At 54.7% G+C, this 20,893-nt stretch overlaps 2 protein-coding genes across 4 annotated transcripts; both read left to right on the top strand.

The window, feature by feature from the left end:
- Nucleotides 1-1,646: 1,646 nt before the first annotated feature.
- Nucleotides 1,647-9,627, top strand: DGCR6 (DiGeorge syndrome critical region gene 6). The gene is made up of 5 exons (XM_066562332.1): nt 1,647-1,828; nt 1,897-2,057; nt 2,627-2,727; nt 6,654-6,794; nt 8,870-9,627. The coding sequence occupies exons 1-5, from the start codon at nt 1,704-1,706 to the stop codon at nt 8,951-8,953; spliced, it is 612 nt and encodes a 203-aa protein (XP_066418429.1). The 5' UTR covers nt 1,647-1,703; the 3' UTR covers nt 8,954-9,627.
- Nucleotides 9,628-12,857: 3,230 nt separating this feature from the next.
- On the top strand, nt 12,858-18,916 carry SLC7A4 (solute carrier family 7 member 4). 3 transcript variants are annotated; one of them, XM_066562201.1, is made up of 5 exons: nt 12,858-12,937; nt 14,066-15,118; nt 15,235-15,711; nt 16,696-16,804; nt 17,315-18,916. In XM_066562201.1, the coding sequence occupies exons 2-5, from the start codon at nt 14,137-14,139 to the stop codon at nt 17,493-17,495; spliced, it is 1,749 nt and encodes a 582-aa protein (XP_066418298.1). In that variant the 5' UTR covers nt 12,858-12,937; nt 14,066-14,136; the 3' UTR covers nt 17,496-18,916. The 3 variants fall into 3 exon arrangements, with proteins under 3 accessions (XP_066418298.1, XP_066418296.1, XP_066418297.1); XM_066562199.1 differs by having other exon boundaries at nt 15,235-15,911; XM_066562200.1 differs by having other exon boundaries at nt 12,859-12,937; nt 14,069-15,118; nt 15,235-15,911.
- The last annotated feature ends 1,977 nt before the right edge of the window (nt 18,917-20,893 follow it).

Raw genomic sequence — 20,893 nt, 5'->3', positions numbered from 1 at the left:
GGCCGCCTTTACTGTGCCATGCCCATGAGGCTGTGACACTGAAGGGGACAAGGCAGGTGGGTTTTACATCCTCACCAGTGCAGGCAGCCATGCCAGGGGAGGCAGCTGGTCTGGTTGTGTTTCAGGGGAAACCATACCTGAGCATCACTGGCTATCAATGGGATTTGGGGTTGTGCTGCTGGGGGTATTCCCCAGGACAGCAAAACTCTGTGACAACAGGTGACACACAGAAGGGGATATTTAGCAAAAGCTGCCATCAAATCTTCATGGAGGAGTATGGCAAAGTGTTTGGCATGCTTTCATCCTGATCCAGTCCTTTGCCCCAGTCAAAGCTGGGCAGCACAGCTCTCAGCTCTGTTTTAAAGACCCGCTACCCAGCAGCTCAGCAGAGGCTGCAGCACTCAGCCTCTCACTGCTCCAGCACAGCAAAACCTCGTGGTGGCTCCTGAGGAAATCATTCCATGGAGGTGTTGCTACCAGGCTGGGAAAGGACAGGCAGGGGACAGGCTGGACAGATGGACACAGCACGATTAACTCCATAAGGTCTAAGTAGCCAAGGCAAAGAGAGATCTGCAGTCAGCCCACCCAAAGCCTCTCCAGCTCTTGGGATTTAGAGATCCTTGAATGGAAATTTAAGGCATTGAACTGGGGGAAAGAAAGTAATTTCCATTCAGGGATGTTTTCAGGATACTCCATTTTGCTGGAGATGCTTTGTGTTCTCTCTGCTATTTCCAGTCCCCTTGAGCAGCAGTGCAGCATCTGTAGGCTTTGAGGTTCTATTAAATCCAGTATTTTTAAGGCATTCTTAACCCATTTCAATGAATCTTTCCTCTTACTAATTGAAGACAGGAACCTTTTCCTGTGCTCTGCTGCCGTGAATGCACAGCTCATCCTTCTTCACCTCTCATCTCCCACACCCCAGCGTGCACGGGAAGGACCCATCACCATCCTAGAATGTAACACTCCATGTGATTTCAGGGATTGGAAGGGATCTGGGCAGCCGTGCTGCCTTATCCTTGCCAAGGCATCCACAGACATTGCCCAGCATGACCCTGGCACAGTGTCCATGGGGGATGTTCCCCACTTCACAGGTTGGAATTACTTCACAGAGTGCAATCCCACCAGTGCTGGGGATGCACCACATTTTTGGCCCTGATTGAAGCCACCTTGTCACCCACTTTTGGCTCATCCACTCCAAAGCGGACAAATTACGTCTGAAACGCTCCTGATAAAGTCATTTAAAACATCTGTAGCTGCTTCCAAGCGGGAGCAGGGGGATAGTCCGAGATTCCTGCCCGTGCATCCCATGGGATGGGCTGGGGTGGAACCGCCTGGAAATCTCCGGCCGGGGCCCGGGGTGGGTCCCGAGGCTGCCAGGAGCGGCAAGGACGGGGATGAGCGAGAATCGCGACAGGGAGCGGCAAGGATGGGGATGAGCAAGAATCGCGACAGGGAGCAGCGGGGGGCGGGGCAATGGGCGGGGAGGGACTGGGTCGGGATTGGCTGCTTCTGGGGGCGGGGCTTGTGAAGGCCGGAGGGGCGAGGCTTGAGCGTCTCGGGGGCGGGGCGGGACGATGGAGACGTGGGGCGGCTCCGCGCATGCTCAAATTGCGGCAGGAGGGAGAGGTCGTACGAGCTGCGCAGGCGCAGATCGCAGGAGGGCCGTGAGGGAGTACGTGAGGGTGAGGGGCCGGGCGGGGGCGATGGCGATGGCGCGGCCCGGCGGGTTCGAGGCGGCCGAGCAGCAGCAGGAGGTGCTGTCCCGGCAGCAGGAGCGGCACTACCGGCTGCTGGCCGAGCTGCAGGCGCTTGTCAAGGCGCTGCCCAGGTGAGCGGAACCCGAGGGGGGCCAGGGGCCGCTGCGGGTGCCGGCGCTGACCCGGTTTGTGCCCGCAGTGCCTGCCAGCAGCGCCTCTCGTACACGACGTTGTCCGAGCTGGCGCTAGCGCTGCTGGACGGGACCGTGTTCGAGATCGTGCAGGGGCTGCTGGAGATCCAGCACCTCACCGAGAAGAACCTGTACAGCCAGCGGCGGCAGCTGCACAGCGAGCACCGCGGTACCGGGGCCACCGTGGGGGGAGTTCCGGGCCACTGGGGGGACTGGAGAGGGGAGCGCTGGGGCGAGGGTCACAAGGGCGGCCGTCCTGGAGCACTAGAGGGGACAGAGGGGGTGGACAGCTCAGGAGAAATGGAGGTGGCACTCCAGGGAAGTGATGGGGACCCTGCGGGAGGAGACGGGCCTGGGGCATCTCTGGGGTGGGGAGGGGGTTCGGGAGGTACTGGCGGTGGAGGGACACCAGGGAGACTGGTTGAGGGGGCAGTGGGGGCTTGAGGATGGCACTGGAGGGGAGGGAAGTGACATTGAGGGGGCAGGTTATGAGACAGTGGAGGACACTCCGGGTGACACTAGAAGGCACTGGGGGACTGTGATGGGGACACTGAGGGCTGGGGGTGATGCTGAGAGGGACAGGTTGGGGGGGTTTTGGGATGGCACTGGAAAGGCAGGTTTGTGGCGCCCTGGGGGTGGGTTAAGGGAGCTACAGGGAATGACATTGCACGTTGTGGGGAGGGCACTGGGGGCACCTGGCAGCAGTGTGTCCTCCTGAGCCCCCCGTGCCATTGGCAGGGCTGAAGCAGGAGCTGTTCCATCGGCACAAGGAGGCCCAGCAGTGCTGCAGGCCCCACAACTTGCCACTGCTCCGTGCAGCCCAGCAGCGTGAGATGGAGGTGAGAGGGGCTGGGCTGGCAAGAGTGGGAGTGGCAAGAGTGCAGAGCTGCGTCCCTTCCCAGGACTCTCACAGCCCCGTTGCTGCAGGAGCTCTGCATCATCTGCAGAGGGTTTGGCTATTCCTATCCTGCAGCCTCAGGAGACACCAGCTGTCCTGGCTGGCCTGGAAACTAGCACAGACACAGTTTCCCCACCTCAGTCTAGAGGCCTCCTCCTCTTGATCTACCTTTTGTCCCCTCAAGGTAGGGGTGCAGGCTCTTGCCATCCCTGGTGTGATCTGAGAATCGTGGAAGCTCAGGAGCCTGCTCCAAAGACACTGCTCTCCACAGTACTTTAATGATCCATCATTATCTGGTGGCCTGAAGCCTGTATAGGATCAGTGTACCTATCCTACAGGAGTACCACTGATAAGGAGGAAACACCTCCAGTTTCATAATTACAGTAAGAGTTTCTGAGAGCATCCCAAGGCATTTCAAAAAGATTCAGTCCCAGAGGACTTTTCTGTCACCTCTTGGTGATAGATAGAGGCAGTTTTGTAATGTAAGAAAATGGCAAGTAGCTGGTTATGTTAATCAGTGGAGTTGAAATGTGGGGGTAAGCTACTTTGGTCCACATTAGGTGAATGAGAACAGTTTCCTGCCTTGGCCCATGGCAGCACGGTGTCAGTGCTTGCTGTTGTTGGATTCTTTGGTATTTCCACATTCCTCATTTCCTGTCAAGGTAACTAAAGCCAGGCTGGACCTCTGGTACCTGTCCTTGTTACTTCTGTCTCTGAGTAACTTAAGACTTCCAGCAGTAATCTCTACTGCCTGTTTTCAACACTTGCAGTATTTCATTAAATTGCCCAGATGTGTCTCACTTCTCCTTGTCTTACATGCTGTGCAACTTCCTCCTACCTGCCCTCTACCTTTCTTCTGTTTTCCTCTCCCAGGTGTTAATAGAGTCACTTCTTCCTGTCTTTATCCTCTGACAATTCTGCTGTAGAGCATTTTGGGAACAGATTGATCATCTCTGTTATATCTGATATGTGTGTAATTGGAGGTGCCCTCTGTGGTTAAAGGTTTCCATGACCAGCTCCCATGAGATAACTTGGGATTGGTCTCACAGGACAGGTAATACAAGGTGTATGTTTTAGGTGTTTGGGTCCTCAGTGGAACCCATGGCATTTAGAAAATCTTAGTCCATCATGCAGGGTCTGTGGCCAGCAGGGCTGAGGCAAAACTTGTGTGCCTCAGATTTGTCCAAGATATGGCACTTTGCTCTAACCCAGAATTAGATGCCAACACTAAGCAACGTGAGGCACTTAAATTTGGGTGTTTTGTTCAAGTCCAAAGAAAGTCAGTTCTCCAGCATAGTAAGTGAAGGAGACAATGGCACACTGAGGTGGGTGGGAGGAAGGAAAATCTGGGGAATGAGGCATTTTAATCTGTTGTGTCTCCCACAAAGGGATTGAACCCCTGGACTGAAGAAAGTGTGAGGACAGAGCTTGCTTAGATTTGTTCCTCAGCATCCTTTAGTGAAGGAGCAGTTATCACTCTGCCTTGGCTTCTGTTGGAGCTGGAGTTGTCTTCCCATTTATTGCCATGAGACCCTGCCCTGAATGTTTTCTCTGGAGCAGCTTTTGTGTAGTCACCTTCTAGTAGATCCAAGTTCTGCATCCTCCTTCATTGCAGGTGGTTCTGTGAAGGTTTCTCACTGTGATGTGCTAATTGTGGGCTCTGCATCCAGGAGATGTTCCAAGAGGTAGCTCCTGCCCCATGTGAGTGATAGCTGCTCTTTGTTAGGTCACACCTTTTCCAGAGACCCATGGATACCCTTGGTGCAGACACATCCCAGCCCTTCCCCAGACTGTTCATGGCCAAGAGTTCTGTCACACAAATTCTGAATTTTCACCAGGAATTGTGGGAGGGTGGAGGTGTTCATCTCCCCTCCAAGGCCATTTTAACCACCAGCCCCTGGGGTTTGTGACTTCTGCCTTTCTGTGCAGTGGGAATAGTTTAAGCACATGGATGTTTCCAGTTGAACGTGTGGCTGTGTTCTCTGTTACAAAGGGGCAGCGTTGCATGAATGAAATGATGAAACTTGTGGCTTTTCACAGAATCACACAATAAGCTGAGTCAGAAGAAACCTACAAGGACCATCCAGCGCAGCTCCTGTCCCTGCCCAGACCCCCCAACAATCCCACCCTGTCCATCCCTGGCAGTGCTGCCCAAAGGCTCCTGGAGCTCTGGCAGCCTCGGGGCTGTGCCCATTCCCTGGGCAGCCTGGGCAGTGCCAGCACCCTCTGGGGGAAGAACCTTGCCCTGATATCCAGCCTAACCCTCCCTGACACAACTTCAAGTCATTCCCACAGGTCCTATCACTGATTACCACAGAGAACAGATTAGCAGCCCCTCCTCTTTGCCTTTCAAGGAAGTTCTTAATTTTCAGTGAGTCTCCCCTCAGTCTCCTCCAGCTGAACAGACCATCCGTTCCTCATATGGTTTCCCCTCAAAGCCCTTCGCCATGTTTGTTGCCTTCCTTTGGATGCTCTCTAGTGAGTTATTTATTTCCTACTTCTTGCAGGAGAAGCACAGAATGCTGGAATGGTTTGGTTTGGAAGGGGCCTTCAAGTTCATCCAGTCCCACATCCTGCCATGGGTGGGGACACCTGCCACTATGCCAGGTTGCTCCAAGCCCCATCCAACCTAGCCTTGGACACTGCCAGGGATGGGGCAGCCATAGCTTCTCTGGACAACTTTTGTCTTTGTGTCACCATCCTCACAGGGAAGAATTCCCTCTTTACATCTAGTCTTATTCTGCCCTCTCCATTTGAAGCCATTCCTCCTTGTTGTGTCTCTCCACCCTTTGTCCCAAGTCCCTCTCCATCTCTCTTGGAGCACCTTTAGGCACTGGAAGGGGCTCAAGGTCACACAGAGGCTTCAGCCCTTGGAGCATCTCCTTGCCTTCCTCTGGACTTGCTCTAGCAGCTCCATGTCCTTCCTGTGCTAGGCCCCCAGAGCTGGAGGCAGCTCTGTAGGTGGGGTCTCACCTGAGCAGAGCAGCAGAATCTGCCCCTTCACTCTGCTGCCCACCCTACAAAAATGAGCCTGTCACTGTTTTTTGATGGGGTTTGATGATTCCTGGTGTTCCCCGTGGCTTGCAAAGGAAGTCTGCTGTTCAGTGCAGCCTGGTGAGGTTGTATCACCTCTGCACACATGGGACTCTTTTTACTTGATCTATTCTCTGCTTGTCCCCTGCAGTCCTGCTCTCTGCTTCCACTCCTGATTTCCAGCATGCCTTTGTTTGCTGGGCTCCATTCTTCTCTGGAGGCATCACAGAATGACTCTGCTGAAGCTTGGGCAGATGTTGGTGAGACAGGAGTGGCCATGTCCTCCTGGTTGGAGCTATTCTGGCAAAGTTCTTCTTTCATAATGTTTTCAGTCTGTCAAAAATAGAGCCCAGCATTCAGATCCTTTCAGAAATAAATAGGATCTGTATGGGGTTTACAGCTCCAGTACCATATTAGTGTCCAGGGAGCCATCTTGATGAGCTTCAGTGGCCTAGGTTATTCCTCCAAGGATTCCTTCAGCCTTACCTGAGAGGGGCACATAGTTCTTGGGCTGAGCTCAGCCATAGGTCAGGTGGTGACTTACCAGAGAAAGTGATTCAGATACTGTGGTCTTTCCTCATGGTCTTTCCTGGCCTCCAAACACTCAGAGAGCAGGCTGTTCCCATGACTTCCCTGCATTTTCTCGAGTGGCAGCTTTGCAGGTGGAGGTGTTAAGACCTGGGGCTCTGCTGGTTTCCCATTGCTGTCCTTGGACTCATCAGGAGAGATTCAGGGCCTGGTTGCTCTTGGGTTCCAAGTAAAAATTTTAGAGATGAGAAAAAGATGGGAAGAATGCAGATATTCCACTTTCCCATTGACTTTAATGTTTTTCAGGCTATGGAGCAACAGATCCGAGAGGAACAGCGAATGATGGATGAGAAGATAGTCTTGGAATTGGACCAAAAAGTAATCGACCAGCAGAGCACCCTGGAGAAGGCTGGGGTGTCTGGCTTCTACATCACCACCAACCCCCAGGTTGGTGTTTGAGCACGGCAGGCAAGGTGTTCTGACAAGAGCTTGGAGTGACAGGACAAGGGGGAATGGCTTCCCACAGCCAGAGGGCAGGCTTAGGTGCGATATTAGGGAGAAATTTTTTTCTGGAAGGCTGGTAAGGCACAGGTTACCCAGAGCAGCTGTGGCTGCCCCTGGATCCCTGGGAGTGTCCAAAGCCAGGCTGGATGGGGCTTGGAGCAACCTGGGATAGTGGAAGGTGTGCCTGCCCATGGTAGGGGGTGGAAATGGATGACCTTTAAAAATCCCTTCCAACCCCAACCATTCCATGATTGTTTAACAGTGCTCTTGGGTTGGTATCTTTAATTTTTTTTTAAAAATCTTGCTGTAGATAAATTGGGCATGGGTGTGTCAGACAGAACAATCCGTCCTTTGCCTCCCTACTCGTGGATGGTGTGCGTTGGACAGAACTTGTACTCAGTTCATAACTAAAGAGCAGAAACCCAGGTACCATTGGGCAGCATTCCCAACTTCCTGCAGTACTTTTTTCCATTGTGGGGGACCAAAACACTGTGCCAACAGCCTGCAGTCCTGTGACTCTCAAATGGGTCTGAAAAGCACTAAAAGAATTCATTTACTGCATTTATATTCAGCTTAGCTATGAAAACTGACTTCAAGACTGTTTATTAGGCACCTTGTTCATTCTTGCATGTGACTTGCTGGAGCTGATGATCTCAGGCTGTGATTAAAGAATTGTTCCCAGTTTCCCCAGGGCATTTGCTCTCAAACTGTCTGAGGAGTCACCTGGGTTTGTCCACATTGTTCTTATTTATTTATTCCTTTATGTCCTTTGTTCCTGCCACCACAGGAACAAAAAACCTCAAAATTCCCAAGTCTTGTTGCAAAGCCATGCAAGTTTTCAGGGAGCACAGAGACAGGCTGTTCTTAACTCTGTTTTTTCAGCTCATTAAATGTCACTTTGATAAAAACCTACTGCTGGGAAAAGACAGCTTAAATGAAGCCAAACAGGCATTTTCTAACACCCACCCGCATGATTCCCAGTTGTGGAGCCTTGAACAAGCCTCTCATTTTTTCAGTGTTGCTATTCCCCGGTTGTATAATGCAGAGAGCCTGTTCTCTCCCTCCTGCCCTGCCCTTCATGTTGTTTTTGTAAGCAATAAGCCTTATTAGGGTTCCTTTTTGCTGCATTTGTGTATGTTTGCCTTTAGGATAGGTGCCAAGACCAACCCGGATCTTGGCTTGTGCCTGTGAGTGCCACCAAGAAATCCCTGCTGGAATCTGTTCACACGGTTCCCATCAGCTGATGTCTTTCCCCCGCAGTCTGTATAAAATGCTTCCTTGTGCAGGGGATATATTCTTACAAAAATACGTTTTTATTTCCATAGTTCTGTGTCTGCAGGGCTGAGTCACAGACCTGCACTCGCAAATTATTGGCTCCACCATGTTGTCTCTGAGCTAGATGTAACTAAAGAACGAGCAGGTGGCAAAGGAACTGTGAGCTGATGTTGATGTCTCCAATAGATCGTGGTCCTGAAAAAGGGAGTTTTCCAGAAATAGGGAATGAAATGCTTGCAGGGAATTTGATGCACCAGCACAGCCATGTGTTGCACTCGCCTTGGATCCCACTCAGAGGGTTCCCAAAGCGATCCCTCCTCTTCCTGCCCTTCTATGCTGGGAAGGGGTCAGGAAGTTGGAGATGCTGCAGGGGGTGTGGGGAGGGGCCTGGAGAACCTTTTCTGGGGCTGCTGGCCCTCCTCAGCCTGCCAGCCCTCATAGCCCCTAGCTCATTTATCATGGTCAAGAAGAAAGAGCCTCTCTGGATCCTTAAGGAATCCTCAAGTGCTGGGATTCTTAAGACAGCCACAGTTTGCAGCAGGTGTGGTAAGATGTCACTGCTCCATGTTTTAGAGAAACACCTGAACAAGATGAAGCATTTGGTTTTTAGCTGCCTGGTTGATTTTTTTGTAATTCCCTAAGAACAAGAAGCTCTTGGGGAGGTGGTACAGGCCAGTCCTTCCTGCTTCCTGCAGCAGGGAATGGAGTCATCTCTTTGCACAAATGTTTTTCTCCCTTTGCAGGAGCTGACTCTACAGATGAATTTGCTAGAGCTGATTCGGAAGCTGCAGCAGAAGGAAGCTGAGGCTGAGAAGACTTTTTCCTGAAAGAGCAAATCTACTGTTCACCTCCCAGAGTTTTTCCTCTGACTTCCCTCTAAAGAGACTGTCCATGCATTTGCTTTGTATTGTGTTGGAAGGAGGCTACAGGAGTAGAAGAAATTGCTGAGACACTTAGATTAGAGCTGGGGTAGGCAGAGCCCAGCACAGGGGATGGTTTGGAGCCTGGGGACGGCTCTCAGGCCCTCCAGGTCCTCAGAGCAGTGTCAGCTGCATCTGGCTCAGCTGGGAGATGATGGAGCATGGTCACCTGCCAGGAATGTCCTCAGTGATGCTGAGGCCATCACTGAGCCAAGGCTGGGCTGAGCACTGAGCACACAGAGCCCCACTGTGTGAGGGTGACCCTGTGTTTAGATGATATAACTGGGGAGGGGGGAGCAATTCCAAGGATGCTTCTGTGTGTTGTTAAGGCAGAAACAACTTCTTAGAAGGCAGACCCTTCCCAGAATCTTCTCCAGGCTGGTACCAGCATTATCTGTGTTCGTTTATCTGTATGCTGGCCAGCATCATCTGTATTAAAGGAGGATTTCAGGCCTCAGCCCAGAGTTACTGGAGTGGTGTTTGCAGTGTTCCCATTGACTCAAAAAGCAGAGCTTTTGCTTTCTTCTTTTAAACGAGTTTCCAAATTAACAAAAATAAAACACTTTCATTTTGGGGCTGCAGCTTTCTGAATGCCAGTGGTTGTGTTTGTCCTGTCCTCACTTGGTGAGTGGGGCTTGTGGTGGGTTAGATGGAAGCTGGGGAGGAACCTGGAGTGTTTCTGAGATCTTTCAGGGTGTTGGAAGAGCTTGTGGGTGGCCTTATGGTGGGGAAGGCTGGTGCTGGAGGAGACAAACACAAGATCAGAGCTACAAGGACCAAGGAGGCTTTTGAAAATTCAAGGCTGAGGCCCTCTCCCATTTCCATCATGTGTTGTGGGTGTTCCCTCCCCATGGAGATGATGCTGCTGTGATTCAAGAGCTGGAGACAAGACCTACTGGTTGTGTGGCGTCTTCACCTCCTGGATGAAAGTCCCCATCTGGAAAGCAGGCTGGTATGGGACCTGCACCACTGCAAAGTCCCCACAGAGCTCCTGGAACTGTGTTGCCACTGGACCCTTAGGTGGGAGCTCTGTGCCACACTGCTGAGCAGTGGTGAGGGGCAAGGTGGGCAACATTCCCCTCTGGAGACACCTTCATCCTCCTGGGAAGACACAGGGTAGCCACTGGCGCAGGCTGGGTGAAGTCAACATCTGTGGTCAGGTTTGTGACCAGAGCAATTGGCAAGGAAATTGCTTCCTCAGGTGAGGCTAGGGAAGGCAGGGGTGAACAGTGGGTTCTATTGCAGGAAAAGATGCCCAGGTGCTGGGGGTGTCATATTGCCTCCCAGAAGCTTCTCCTTCCTCTACACAAGCTCTCTGGAATGGCTGGAGCAGCAGCAGAGTGAGGGTGTGCTTGGAGGAGCTGGGGTCGAGGTTCCTGCCCATGGGTTCAGCCCCACTGCCCTGCCCTGTGGGGTGAGGGATGGAGTCCACCTCGGTGCAGAGCCACTGGGACCCAGGACTGCTGCTGTCTACAAGGAGAGCCGGTGCCAGGGGCTGTTCTGGCACTGCCATTGCAACAGCAGCTCTCGGGCTTCCTGCTTCTGCCATCTGTTTGCAGATGGCTCTGCCAGGCAGCTGATTGCATCCAAGCTGAAATTTTCCATGCCTGTGCTCAGGTTGGGTTTCAGAAAGGTCAGGGTGGAGAGCTGCAGGGGGTTACACATGGGTAGCTGGTGGGAAAGGTTATCCTAAGGGAGCAAAGCCCCTGGGATGTTGATCAGATCAGCAGGATTTCAGGAGAGGAACACTTGCTCAGCCCCTGAAGCTGAACAGTACAACATGGAGGATACTGATATTTTTCCAAGCAAGTGTCATTGTGTCACCAGAGGGGGACACCATCCCACAGCATTGCTGTGCCCCAGCCACTGCAGTTGTGGTACTGCCAGTAACACAGGGCAGACTTGGTGAGAGCAACCCGAGGGGGCTGGAAGTTCTGCTGGGCTTTGGCTGGCTCAGCTCCTTGGTTCACTGACCTGTGCAGCTCCCAAACTCTCAACTGGTGTTCCAGGAACATGTGTTTGGCTTCAGGCATCCACAGACCTGGACCAAAGGTGCCTGCCCAGAGCTCCATGTATGCCAGAAATTACATGGAGAGGGGATGCAACCAAGGATCAAGTTCCCTGTTCAGGTGCAAGGTGACTAACATGAGAGCTATGGCTCCATGCCAGCCCCATGTTCACCCAGGAGCTGGTGGAAGGTGAGTAATGGGTGGCAGGAAGGGACAAATCCTGTTTATTCCTTCATTTTCCTATATTTTGGGCTGTTGAGGAGAAGAGCAAGGTCCCCTCCACATAAGGAGGTCAATCCAGTGATAAAGGATAAAGGTGAGTGTGTTCAGGTGGGAGCCCTCAAGAGTTGCACTGTGGGCTCTGAGTTGTGGGCGCAACTCGAGGGTGACATTTGGGGTGGTGACTGGTGGGTCCATGAAAATGTCAGTTTAAGTGCCCGAGAGCCATCAGAAAACTAGATGAAACATGAGAAGGGGATCAGAGAAGAAAATTAAAAACATGTTGCTGCTGTGAAGCACCTAAATGTAAATTCCTGCACCCTGACAAAGGCACGGTAGGGATGGAACAAGCTCTGCAAAGGCCCTGGGGACACCAGGGATCTGGAACACCTTCCAGCTGAGCTGGACTCCTTTATCTTTGACAAAGGACACGAGAGGAGGCAGGGTGGAGATAAAACTATGGGTGATATGGAGAGGGACTTCACTCTCTAGAAATACAAGAGCAGTAGCATTGCAGGGCACCTGTAACAGGCAGGTTTGGGTGGGATGAGTGACTGCTTGGGAAACTCCTGCCCCAGGGGGCTGCAGATGCAGAAGGTTTATGGAGTTTCAAGAGGAGGTGAAGCACTTCTGGAAAAGAAACACCTTTTGACTTAGAGATGGATAGAGGTGATTCCCCTTCACTGCCCTGCAGAGCCAGGTGGAAACACCACAGGCTTTTGCTCAGGATTTGTGCTCCTGGCCAGGCAGGAGGAGCTGGAGGGGCCTGTTCAGGAGCTCCTCCTCCCACAGCTTTCTCCACACCTCAGTTTCTTCATGATAAACACAAACACCTGAGCACAGAGAATTTGCCTGCCCTCAAGGTAGCTGCTCCAGAAAAGAGAGAGTAGAGGCAGAGGAGCAGGATCTCAGCCTCTTGCTCCATCCAGAACTGCATCCAGGGGATGGGATTTGGGATAACTGCTCCATTACAGAATCACAGAGTAGTTTGGGTTAGAAGAGACCTTGGATTAGAAGCTCACAAGCAGGAACACCTTCCACTATCCCAGGTTGCTTCAAGCCCTGTCCAGCCTGGCCTTGGGCACTTCCAGGAATCCAGGGACAACCACAGCTTCCCTGGGCATCCTGTGCCAGGGCCTCCCCACCCTCATAGCCAAGAATTCCTTCCTAATAACCCATGTAATCCTGCCCTTTGTCAGTAGGAAGCCATTCCCCCTTGTCACTCCAGGTCCTTGTCCCAAGTCCCTCTCCAGCTCTCTTGGAATCCCTTTAGGCACGGGAAAGAGCTCTAACGTCTTCCTGGAGCCGTCTCCAGGCTGAACACCCCCAGCTCTCCCAGCCTGCCTCCGGAGCAGCCCAGGCTGCAGCCTTTGGAATGTCTCCATGACCACCCTGCATCCCGTTTCTGTGCGGCTCCAGCCGGGCACACACTCCCGGGGGGCTGCCCACCCTGGGGTCGTGGAGACCCCCCTGTGTCTGCCCCTTCCAGGGGCTGAAGGTGCAGCCCCGGTATCCGCAGGCTCCGCTCCCCGCTCCGGGAGGCAGCCCGGGGGCCCGCCCGGCCGCCGCCCTTCCGCCGGGCCCCGGGAGGCGGAGCCGGCGGCGGCGGCGGCGCGGAGCAGGTGAGGCCGGGGCCGGTGCGGGGCCCCCGCCACCCTCGCAGGTGAGCGACACCCCCTGGGACCGGGAGGCGGGCTGGGATGGGCACTGTGGGGAGCGTTCTAGGGGAGCGTGGCTGGGATCGGGGTCGGGGCTCGGCGCCGCCCGGAACCGGCGTCGTGGCGGGGCTGAACAGGGGTGAAACTATCGCCTCTCGCCGCCCAGGATTAATCCAGAACCCCTACCCACCCTCCTCGGTCTGGGGGTCCCCACCCTTGGCCACCCCGAACTCCGTGGATGTCCAGTGGGCACCGAGCTCCGCATCCTCCCAGCTGCGCCTGTTGCGTTTGTTGGGACTGGGGACCCCGGTACTGCCAACGCCTCCGGTCGCGGGGACCTGGATGTGCAGGGCTGGGAGTCTCAGCCAGCACGGATTGTGCACGTTGTCCTCACGGGCCATCATCGGTCCTGTCATTCCATCTCCTCGTGGGCGTTCCACAACCTTTTGGCCTCTGAGATGTGGACCCTGGTGTGGGGCTGCACTAGCCCTCCGAGCAGGACATGTTTTTTTACGTAGGTGTGGGGCTTCTGGCACAGGAAGGAGGGCAGCTGGGAGGGGAGAGTGTCCCCAGAGTCACCAATCACCCCATGGAGCAGCTGGGAAGCAGCACCTGAATGTCCCTAGTGCTGTGTCCTCCCACTGTCATGATGGCAGCTGCCAGTGTGCCTCGTCCCTGGCACTGGCTGTTTCTTGGTCTCCCTGGAGACTCCGATGGGCGCTGCTCTGGACTTCTGCTGCAGCCTCTCGGGAAGCAGCAGGATCCTGGGAGCAGGGAGATGCTGCATGCCCCCGTGGTGGGGTCCTGGCACAGCAGGGCGAAGTTCAAGTAGATGTTGGATAAGGTGGAGAGGAGGCAGCAAGGAAGCCTTCATCAGGGCCAGAGCAGACTGGTTTGGGCTTTAATGGGAAGATGCTGCCCTGCAAGTGCTGTGGTTTGCCTGCCAGCCGGCACACTGGCACATGTCCCTGTCCTGTGCCACCCCTGGAGGAGGACACACTCTCTCTGCTGAGCTCTATGCTGGCTGAGGAGCCAGGGACACCTGGACTGTGCCCTGGTGGCTTTTCCACCCAAGTCCCCGGCACTTGATACCTCACTACCAAGGGAATGTTCACCTTTCCCTTCCCCTCTAGCAGGTCACCAGGCAGGATCTCACTGCTGAGGACCCCTCACTCCGCTGAGGGCAGGGCCTGCTGCCTCCACGATGGCAAGATGGTTGCCTCGCTCCACCGACCTGACCCGCTTCTGCCAGAAGCTCAACCGGGTGAAGACCCTGGAGGATGACATGATGGAGACATCCTTTAACAGATGCCTTTCCACCATCGACTTGACGCTGCTGGGCATTGGAGGCATGGTGGGCTCTGGGCTGTACGTCCTCACAGGCACCGTGGCCAAGGAGATTGCCGGCCCCGCCGTCATCGTCTCCTTCATCATCGCCGGCTTTGCCTCACTCCTTGCTGCTCTCTGCTACGCTGAGTTTGGAGCCCGCGTGCCCAAGACAGGCTCTGCCTACATGTTCACCTATGTGTCTGTGGGTGAAATCTGGGCTTTCCTTATCGGCTGGAATGTGCTGCTGGAGTACATGATCGGGGGGGCCGCAGTGGCCAGGGCCTGGAGTGGCTATCTGGACTCCATCTTTAACCACAAGATCAAGAACTTCACTGAGACCCACGTGGGTGCCTGGCAGGTGCCATTCCTGGCCCGCTATCCAGACTTCCTGGCAGCTGCCATCCTGCTGGTAGCTACCGCCTTCATCTCCTTTGGGGCCAAAGTGTCCTCCTGGCTCAACCACGTCTTCTCAGCCATCAGCATGGGCATCATCCTCTTTATCCTCATTATGGGCTTTGTCCTTGCACAGCCCAAGAACTGGAGCGCTCAGGAGGGTGGCTTTGCTCCATATGGACTGTCGGGCATCATGGCTGGCACAGCCACCTGCTTCTATGCCTTTGTGGGCTTTGACGTCATCGCAGCCTCCAGCGAAGAGGCCAGGAACCCGCAGAGGGCTGTCCCCAGGGCCATTGCTTTCTCCTTGGGGCTGGCCACCGGTGCCTATATCCTGGTGTCAGTTGTGCTGACGCTGATGGTGCCCTGGCACACGCTGGACCCTGACTCTGCCCTGGCTGATGCGTTCTACAGGAGGGGCTATGCCTGGGCAGGGTTTCTGGTGGCTGCTGGCTCCATCTGTGGTGAGTACAGGCAGTGGTGGGAGGGAGCTGCCTACCCTCCTGCCTTGGGGGCTGGGAACGACCTCCAGTTTGGGTTTGGGTCTGATGGGGTCTTCCTTCTTCTACTCATCCTTCAGCAATGAACACAGTTCTGTTGAGCAACCTCTTCTCCCTGCCACGCATCGTCTATGCCATGGCCGAAGATGGGCTCTTCTTTCAGGTCTTCTCCCAAGTGCACCCCCGCACACAGGTGCCTGTGGTCGGCATTGTGGTCTTTGGGCTGCTTATGGCCCTGCTGGCCCTTGTCTTTGACCTAGAGGCCCTGGTGCAGTTCCTGTCCATCGGCACTCTGCTGGCCTACACCTTCGTGGCCGCCAGCATCATCGTCCTGCGCTTCCAGCAGCACAAGGGGGATGTCCCCGCGCCGGGGGCCAGCGGCAGGCCCAACGCTGAGCCCCAGGAGGGCCCGTCCGGGGGTGAGCTGAAGGAGTACGAGTCCTTCTCCGACAAGCTGCACCTGGTGGACAGGGACAAGAGCAAAGAGCAGCGGGAGCCGGGGCAGCTGAAGGCAGCTTTTGAGCCCTACCTGGAGTTCCTCAGCAACTTCTACCCAGGTGAGGTGGTCACGGTGGCTGTGGTGACCTTGATGGTGTCTGCCATCTGCCTCTGCTCCATCTTAGTGTTTGGCAACACCCACCTCCACCTGCCCACCTGGAGCTACTCCCTGCTGCTGGTCCTCTTCAGTCTGGGCTTCCTGCTCAGCCTCCTCCTCATCTGGGCACACGAGCAGCAGCACAGCACCCAGACTTTCCAGGTATGCCCAGGGCCCAGGCAGAAAATCCCTCTGCAGGGGTGAGGGGAGGTGGGAGCAGCTCTGATGGACCCACAGGGCTCCCAGGCACAGCACTTTTTTGAAAGCACTACAACTGCTGAAGGAGGAGGGGAGAGGAGAGGAAGAGGGTGTTTGTGGACACTGTGTGTGGGCAGTGTTGGTGCCTCTGCTGTTACTCTGTGTGGCCACTGGTCCCCAGGAGAGGACATCCCCAGCAGTTCTGTGTCCATCCCATGGGATGGATCCCAGGGATTGCTCCTGTCCACCTTGGGCTCCCTTCTCTTCATCCTCACAATTCCTCTGTTCCTCTCCTGCCTCATCTCCTTACTTTGGCTGCCCTTCAGCTACGTGATGGATCCCATTTTCAGCTTCCAAACCACTTCTATGCCTCTTGTGCTCCCCCTCTCCTGTTTTCAGCCCACCTGAGCCCTGATGTAGTCAGTGCAGTTTCATAACACCAGTGGTGATACCACTTCCCTGCCATGCCCCTGCCCTGGCTCCTCTAGCAAGGACCACGTTGGCTCAGGATCACTCCAGGAGCTTGTTTGGTCCTCATGATGATGCCTGTGCCTACCCTGCCAGCCTGGCTCCCAGCTCCTGGCTCCATTGTTCCTTTTCCTTAAAAAAAGTGCCACTTCTAGAAATCCCAAGGTGACGGTCCCTTTGTCCCACACATTTGCCAGTGCTGTGTTTTGTCCCTGTAATTTTAAAGATTGAGAATGTGGTCCTGCAGGTGTCACCCCTGCCAACTCCTTTTCTCCTGCAGATCCCCCTGGTACCCCTCTCCCCAGCGCTGAGCATCATCCTCAACATCTACCTGATGCTGAAGCTCAGTTACATGACATGGCTCCGCTTCGCCGTCTGGCTGCTCTTGGGTGAGTGCTCCCATGGCTGCTCCAGGGAGGGGGAACAGGGTTTGTCTTGGCACTCTCCAGCTCCTTTGGCAGTTCCTCTCCCCCATTTATGGGTCTGTAAAGCGTATCCCGCCCCTTTCTGCCTCCAGTTCCCCTTTGGAGACACAAGGCAAGGTCTCCCATCATCTCCTCAGCCTCACTGTTTCCCAGATTATTACAGCTTGTTCCTGTTAAAAGTTCAGATCCTCCTTAAAGCCCTGGGCCAGAACCACCCCCTGCTCCTGAGGCAGCTCCCTGGGGCTCAGGAAGTCCTTCCCTTTCCCAGGGGCTGAGGGTGCTCCCCTTGCTCTTACCATGCTTATAACCTTGGGCAGGACACTCTTCCTCCTGCATGCAGCTCAGTTAAGCCCCCGTGGTGCTTTAGCTTCTTGCTCTGCTGGGTTACTGGCCACATCCCGCTGTGGTGCCAGCCATGATGGTGCCAGCAGCCAGGCTGTGCTGGAGCCCCTGCTGTCCCTGTCCCCACTGCAGGCTTGCTCGTCTACTTTGGCTACGGCATCTGGCACAGCAAGGAGAACCTGCGGGAGCCACGGGCCCAGCGGGTCAGCGCCCGCTACGTGGTGTTCCCGGGCGGCAGCCTGGAGGAGAGGGTGCAAGCAGTCCAGCCCAGCTGCCAGCCTGCCACCGGGCTGCCAGACACCGACACCGATGACTGCAAGAGATGACACCCCTGGCAACGGGGGCACCTGGAGATGGGAGCGTTGGAATCTCCTCCCGCAGTCAGGCGAGAGCCCCACCCCCCTCCTCCTGGTCCCTCTGACAGCAGAGCCACTGGGGCTGCCCTGGGTGTGGGGCTCCACCTGGAGAAGATGAGGATGCTCACCCTTCCCCACACACTTCTGACAGATTGTGGAAGGGCTAGCTGCCTCCCTCCCCATCCCCTGCACTTGAGAGCTGGGTCTCAGCCCAGTGCCTGCCCTGCTCATGAGGAGCTGTGTCTTTGTTCACCTCTCCCTGAGCACCCCCTGGCACTGTGCCAGCACCTGTCTGCCAGCACATCTATGCAGCTGGGCATGCAGAGGTTCCCCAGGGACCAGGACAGGCAGCCCAGTGCTGCCCATGCTGACCCTCATCCTGAGTGCAGCCCCCCTGCCTCCTGCACAGTCCCCTTGGGAAGGAGGCAGGGGCCAATCATGCATCCCCACAGGCACCCCTGCCATCCCTATGCCCAGGGCTGCTCTCCTCAAAGGCTGGGGCTGAGGGAGCTGAGGGGCAGCTGAAGACATGACATGGAAAAGGGATATGACCAGAGTGGGTGGCTGGGAAGGCACCCCAGGAAAGCCAGTGGAGGTTGGCACAGCAAAAGCCCAGGTGCATCTTCCCAGCTGCTGGAATTGGCTGTCTAAGGGGTAGACTGGGGGCCATGCCCACAGAAAGATAATGCCATGGCCAGGCTCTTGCCCCAGTCCTGAGCAGGGTATGGGTGCTCAGGACCCCAGGTACATAGCCTCGCTCCTGGAGGTCCCCAGTGGCATCCCTGGGCTGGTCTGCGTGGAGCCAGCTCCCTACTTCTCCTGCACCTCAGCAGCACCACCTGCCCCACCATGGGGACTCAACCCCCCATGATGCCCCTTTCAGGCTCTCTAGGGCTTGGGACAGGCTCAGCAGGTGCTCTTTCGGTATTGCCCCCTCCCCAGCAATCATCCCCATGCTTTGGGGTCAACCCAGCTGCAGGGATGCCACGGGGGGGTCCCCAGCAGCCCTGCTGCAGCCACCCCTGGCTGTTTTGCCCATGGTCAATCAAGTGTGAGGCTGCCAACTTGACAGGCCTTGCAGCATGGACACCCTGCCCCATCCTCATCCTCTGCATGCTGCGAGGAGCTGGGGACTGTGGGCAAGCTGTTCCATTACTTCTTGCTGGTCAGTCCCTGGGGGACCCTAGAGAGGCTGTGGGGACCCTCAGTAGGATACGCTGGCTCTGGTGAACCCCTCTGTCTGCCAGCACTACTCCGTGTCCCACCTCGTCCCTGCGCTGCCGCCACCGGTGCTGTGGCCCCGCTTGGCACCTCTGTGTTGTGGCTTGTGAGCAACAGACTGATTTGGTCATCCTCATAAACACTGTTTCTTGCCATGGCTCTGACTGGTTGTGATCTCTGTGTCCCCAGGACTCAAGGTGGGAAGCACTCCCCAGCTGATGCTCAGGAAAGCCCCCCCAAAAAAAAGGAAAAGGGAGGGTGCCCACTGCCCCCCTGCTGCCACTGGGGTTCCAGTCGTGAGGGCAAGCTCCAGCCAGACCCACAGAAACCAGGACCCCACGGGGCTGGGGTAGGCTGGGACTTGATCCTTACAGTACACAAATACCCTGATACTGAGCCAGATAGGACTGAACCCCACTGTGAGCAGTGAGGACAGTGCTGAGTCAGCACCAGGGCAGGGTTACTAAAGCTGCCCAAGGTTATGAGCCAAAGGATATGAGAACTGGTGCAATTAATAGGAATTACTTATAACCCACAGTCACCCCCGTCCCACTCTGTTGTTCTCTAGGGAAATGTCCTTCCTGAGATAACAGAGTCCTTCTTCATTAAAAAGCAGGTGTTCAACAGGCACCCAGGGAGGCACAGGCTGAACCCTCCTTAGTGACTCAGCTTTAATCTCAGTAATAAAGCCATTGTCAGCAGGACAAAGGCGAGTAAAAAGATCCACAGGGACACAGAAGGAAAAGGGAGCCCAATGCAGAGCTGGGGAAGGGCAGGAAAGTCCTCACCGAGAGGGATGGGCTGAGGGTGACTTTTATGTTCCCCTGTGGAGGAAAGTCAATGGCAGTCACATCTCTCAGCTCTCCTAACAGGGGTCTCAATCAGCCTTTTAAGCTGCAAAAGACCAAAGAGTTATTGAATGAGCCTTGTAACCATTGATATTTATTCTATTTAAAAACATTAATTTCTAAAAATGCACAGAAATCCCTGTTAGGCTGTGGCACACAAAGCACAGGGTCCTCCCCAGCAGAGCAGAAGGTGCCAGGGATGCAGCCAGCAGGGTATTATTAAAGGATTGGAGTGTAATTCTCTGGCACTTGGAAAGCCGGTGGGGCCTCCCAAGCACATTTGTGGGGTTTTTTTTGTAATAGGATTACAAAATTGGTTGTTTCATGTGTCATACACTATCCTACAGTGGTAACATGCTCTTCACAGAACATGTATTAATTAATTTTTAATTGACTACTCATTAATGTACACAGAAGAAAAGGGGGATGGCAGCAGCCATTCTACAGGAATTTGTTCCTGAAAATTGTATTAGCAGAGAAAAAAATCCAAACTAATCAGCAAAGAAGGCTTTAAGCAACAGGCTTTAAAATGGCAGCCTGTTGCAAGAGAAAACACTGGCTGCCCAATCCATACTCTCGATTCCAAACAGATGTAAAATGAAACCATTCCCATGTGCAGCTCCTAGAACCCTGTTTCATGGAGCTACTTGCTGCTTCCCTGTGGCTGACCATACCCCTGTTTTCCAGAGCAGTATCCTTCTCCAAATTATCTTTAAAGTATAAATAAAGTCCTCTGTTTTCTGGAAGCCATGGCAATGATGTAGTCAGGCTGCAGGAAATCAATCACTTTCCAGAGCTGCAGGGGAGGTATGTGGGTCGGTGCTGGAGTGGCTGGTGCTGGGGTCTGGGAACTGGGAAGGGCTTTATGGGCCATGGGGCAGGAGCAGCTCTGGCACACATGCTCTGAGCTGGATTAAGAGGGTTAATGTGAGTCCTGGATGATAATCCCCACAGAGAGCATGGGAGTGGACAGGCAGCAGCCAGGGCTGGCTGAGCCTCTCCAGTGATGCTGCTGGACGGGGAGAGTAGCTGGCAGGGCAGTGCTGGTTTGTTGTGCGCTGGGAGGACAGTTCCCATAAGGCAGCTGAAGCAGGACAAGGAGAAATGCCAATCCAGAGGGGAATAAAATGGGATTTGTACTAGAGAGAAAATCAGTGCTGGGGCTGCCACCTACCCCCTTTAAATGGCAGTGAGTAACCGAGCCTGTGGACTTTAGCCCCAGCTGCAACTCAGGGGTGCTCCAGGGATGGACACAAGGACTGAGCCAGTGATGATTTTGGAGGCTT

Source organism: Molothrus aeneus, chromosome 18 (genome assembly GCF_037042795.1).
Source record: "Molothrus aeneus isolate 106 chromosome 18, BPBGC_Maene_1.0, whole genome shotgun sequence".
NCBI lineage: Eukaryota > Metazoa > Chordata > Aves > Passeriformes > Icteridae > Molothrus > Molothrus aeneus.
The sequence above is the reverse complement of the archived record's forward strand: the minus strand, read 5'-3'. Positions and strand labels throughout refer to the sequence as shown.

Coding starts and splice junctions, on each gene's coding strand:
- SLC7A4 (XM_066562199.1), top strand. CDS start 14,137: ATGGCAAGATGGTTGCCTCGCTCCACCGACCTGACCCGCTTCTGCCAG. Junction 15,912..16,695: donor ACAGCACCCAGACTTTCCAG/GTATGCCCAGGG, acceptor TTTCTCCTGCAG/ATCCCCCTGGTACCCCTCTC. Junction 16,805..17,314: donor CGCCGTCTGGCTGCTCTTGG/GTGAGTGCTCCC, acceptor TCCCCACTGCAG/GCTTGCTCGTCTACTTTGGC.
- DGCR6 (XM_066562332.1), top strand. CDS start 1,704: ATGGCGATGGCGCGGCCCGGCGGGTTCGAGGCGGCCGAGCAGCAGCAG. Junction 2,058..2,626: donor GCTGCACAGCGAGCACCGCG/GTACCGGGGCCA, acceptor TGCCATTGGCAG/GGCTGAAGCAGGAGCTGTTC. Junction 2,728..6,653: donor CCCAGCAGCGTGAGATGGAG/GTGAGAGGGGCT, acceptor AATGTTTTTCAG/GCTATGGAGCAACAGATCCG.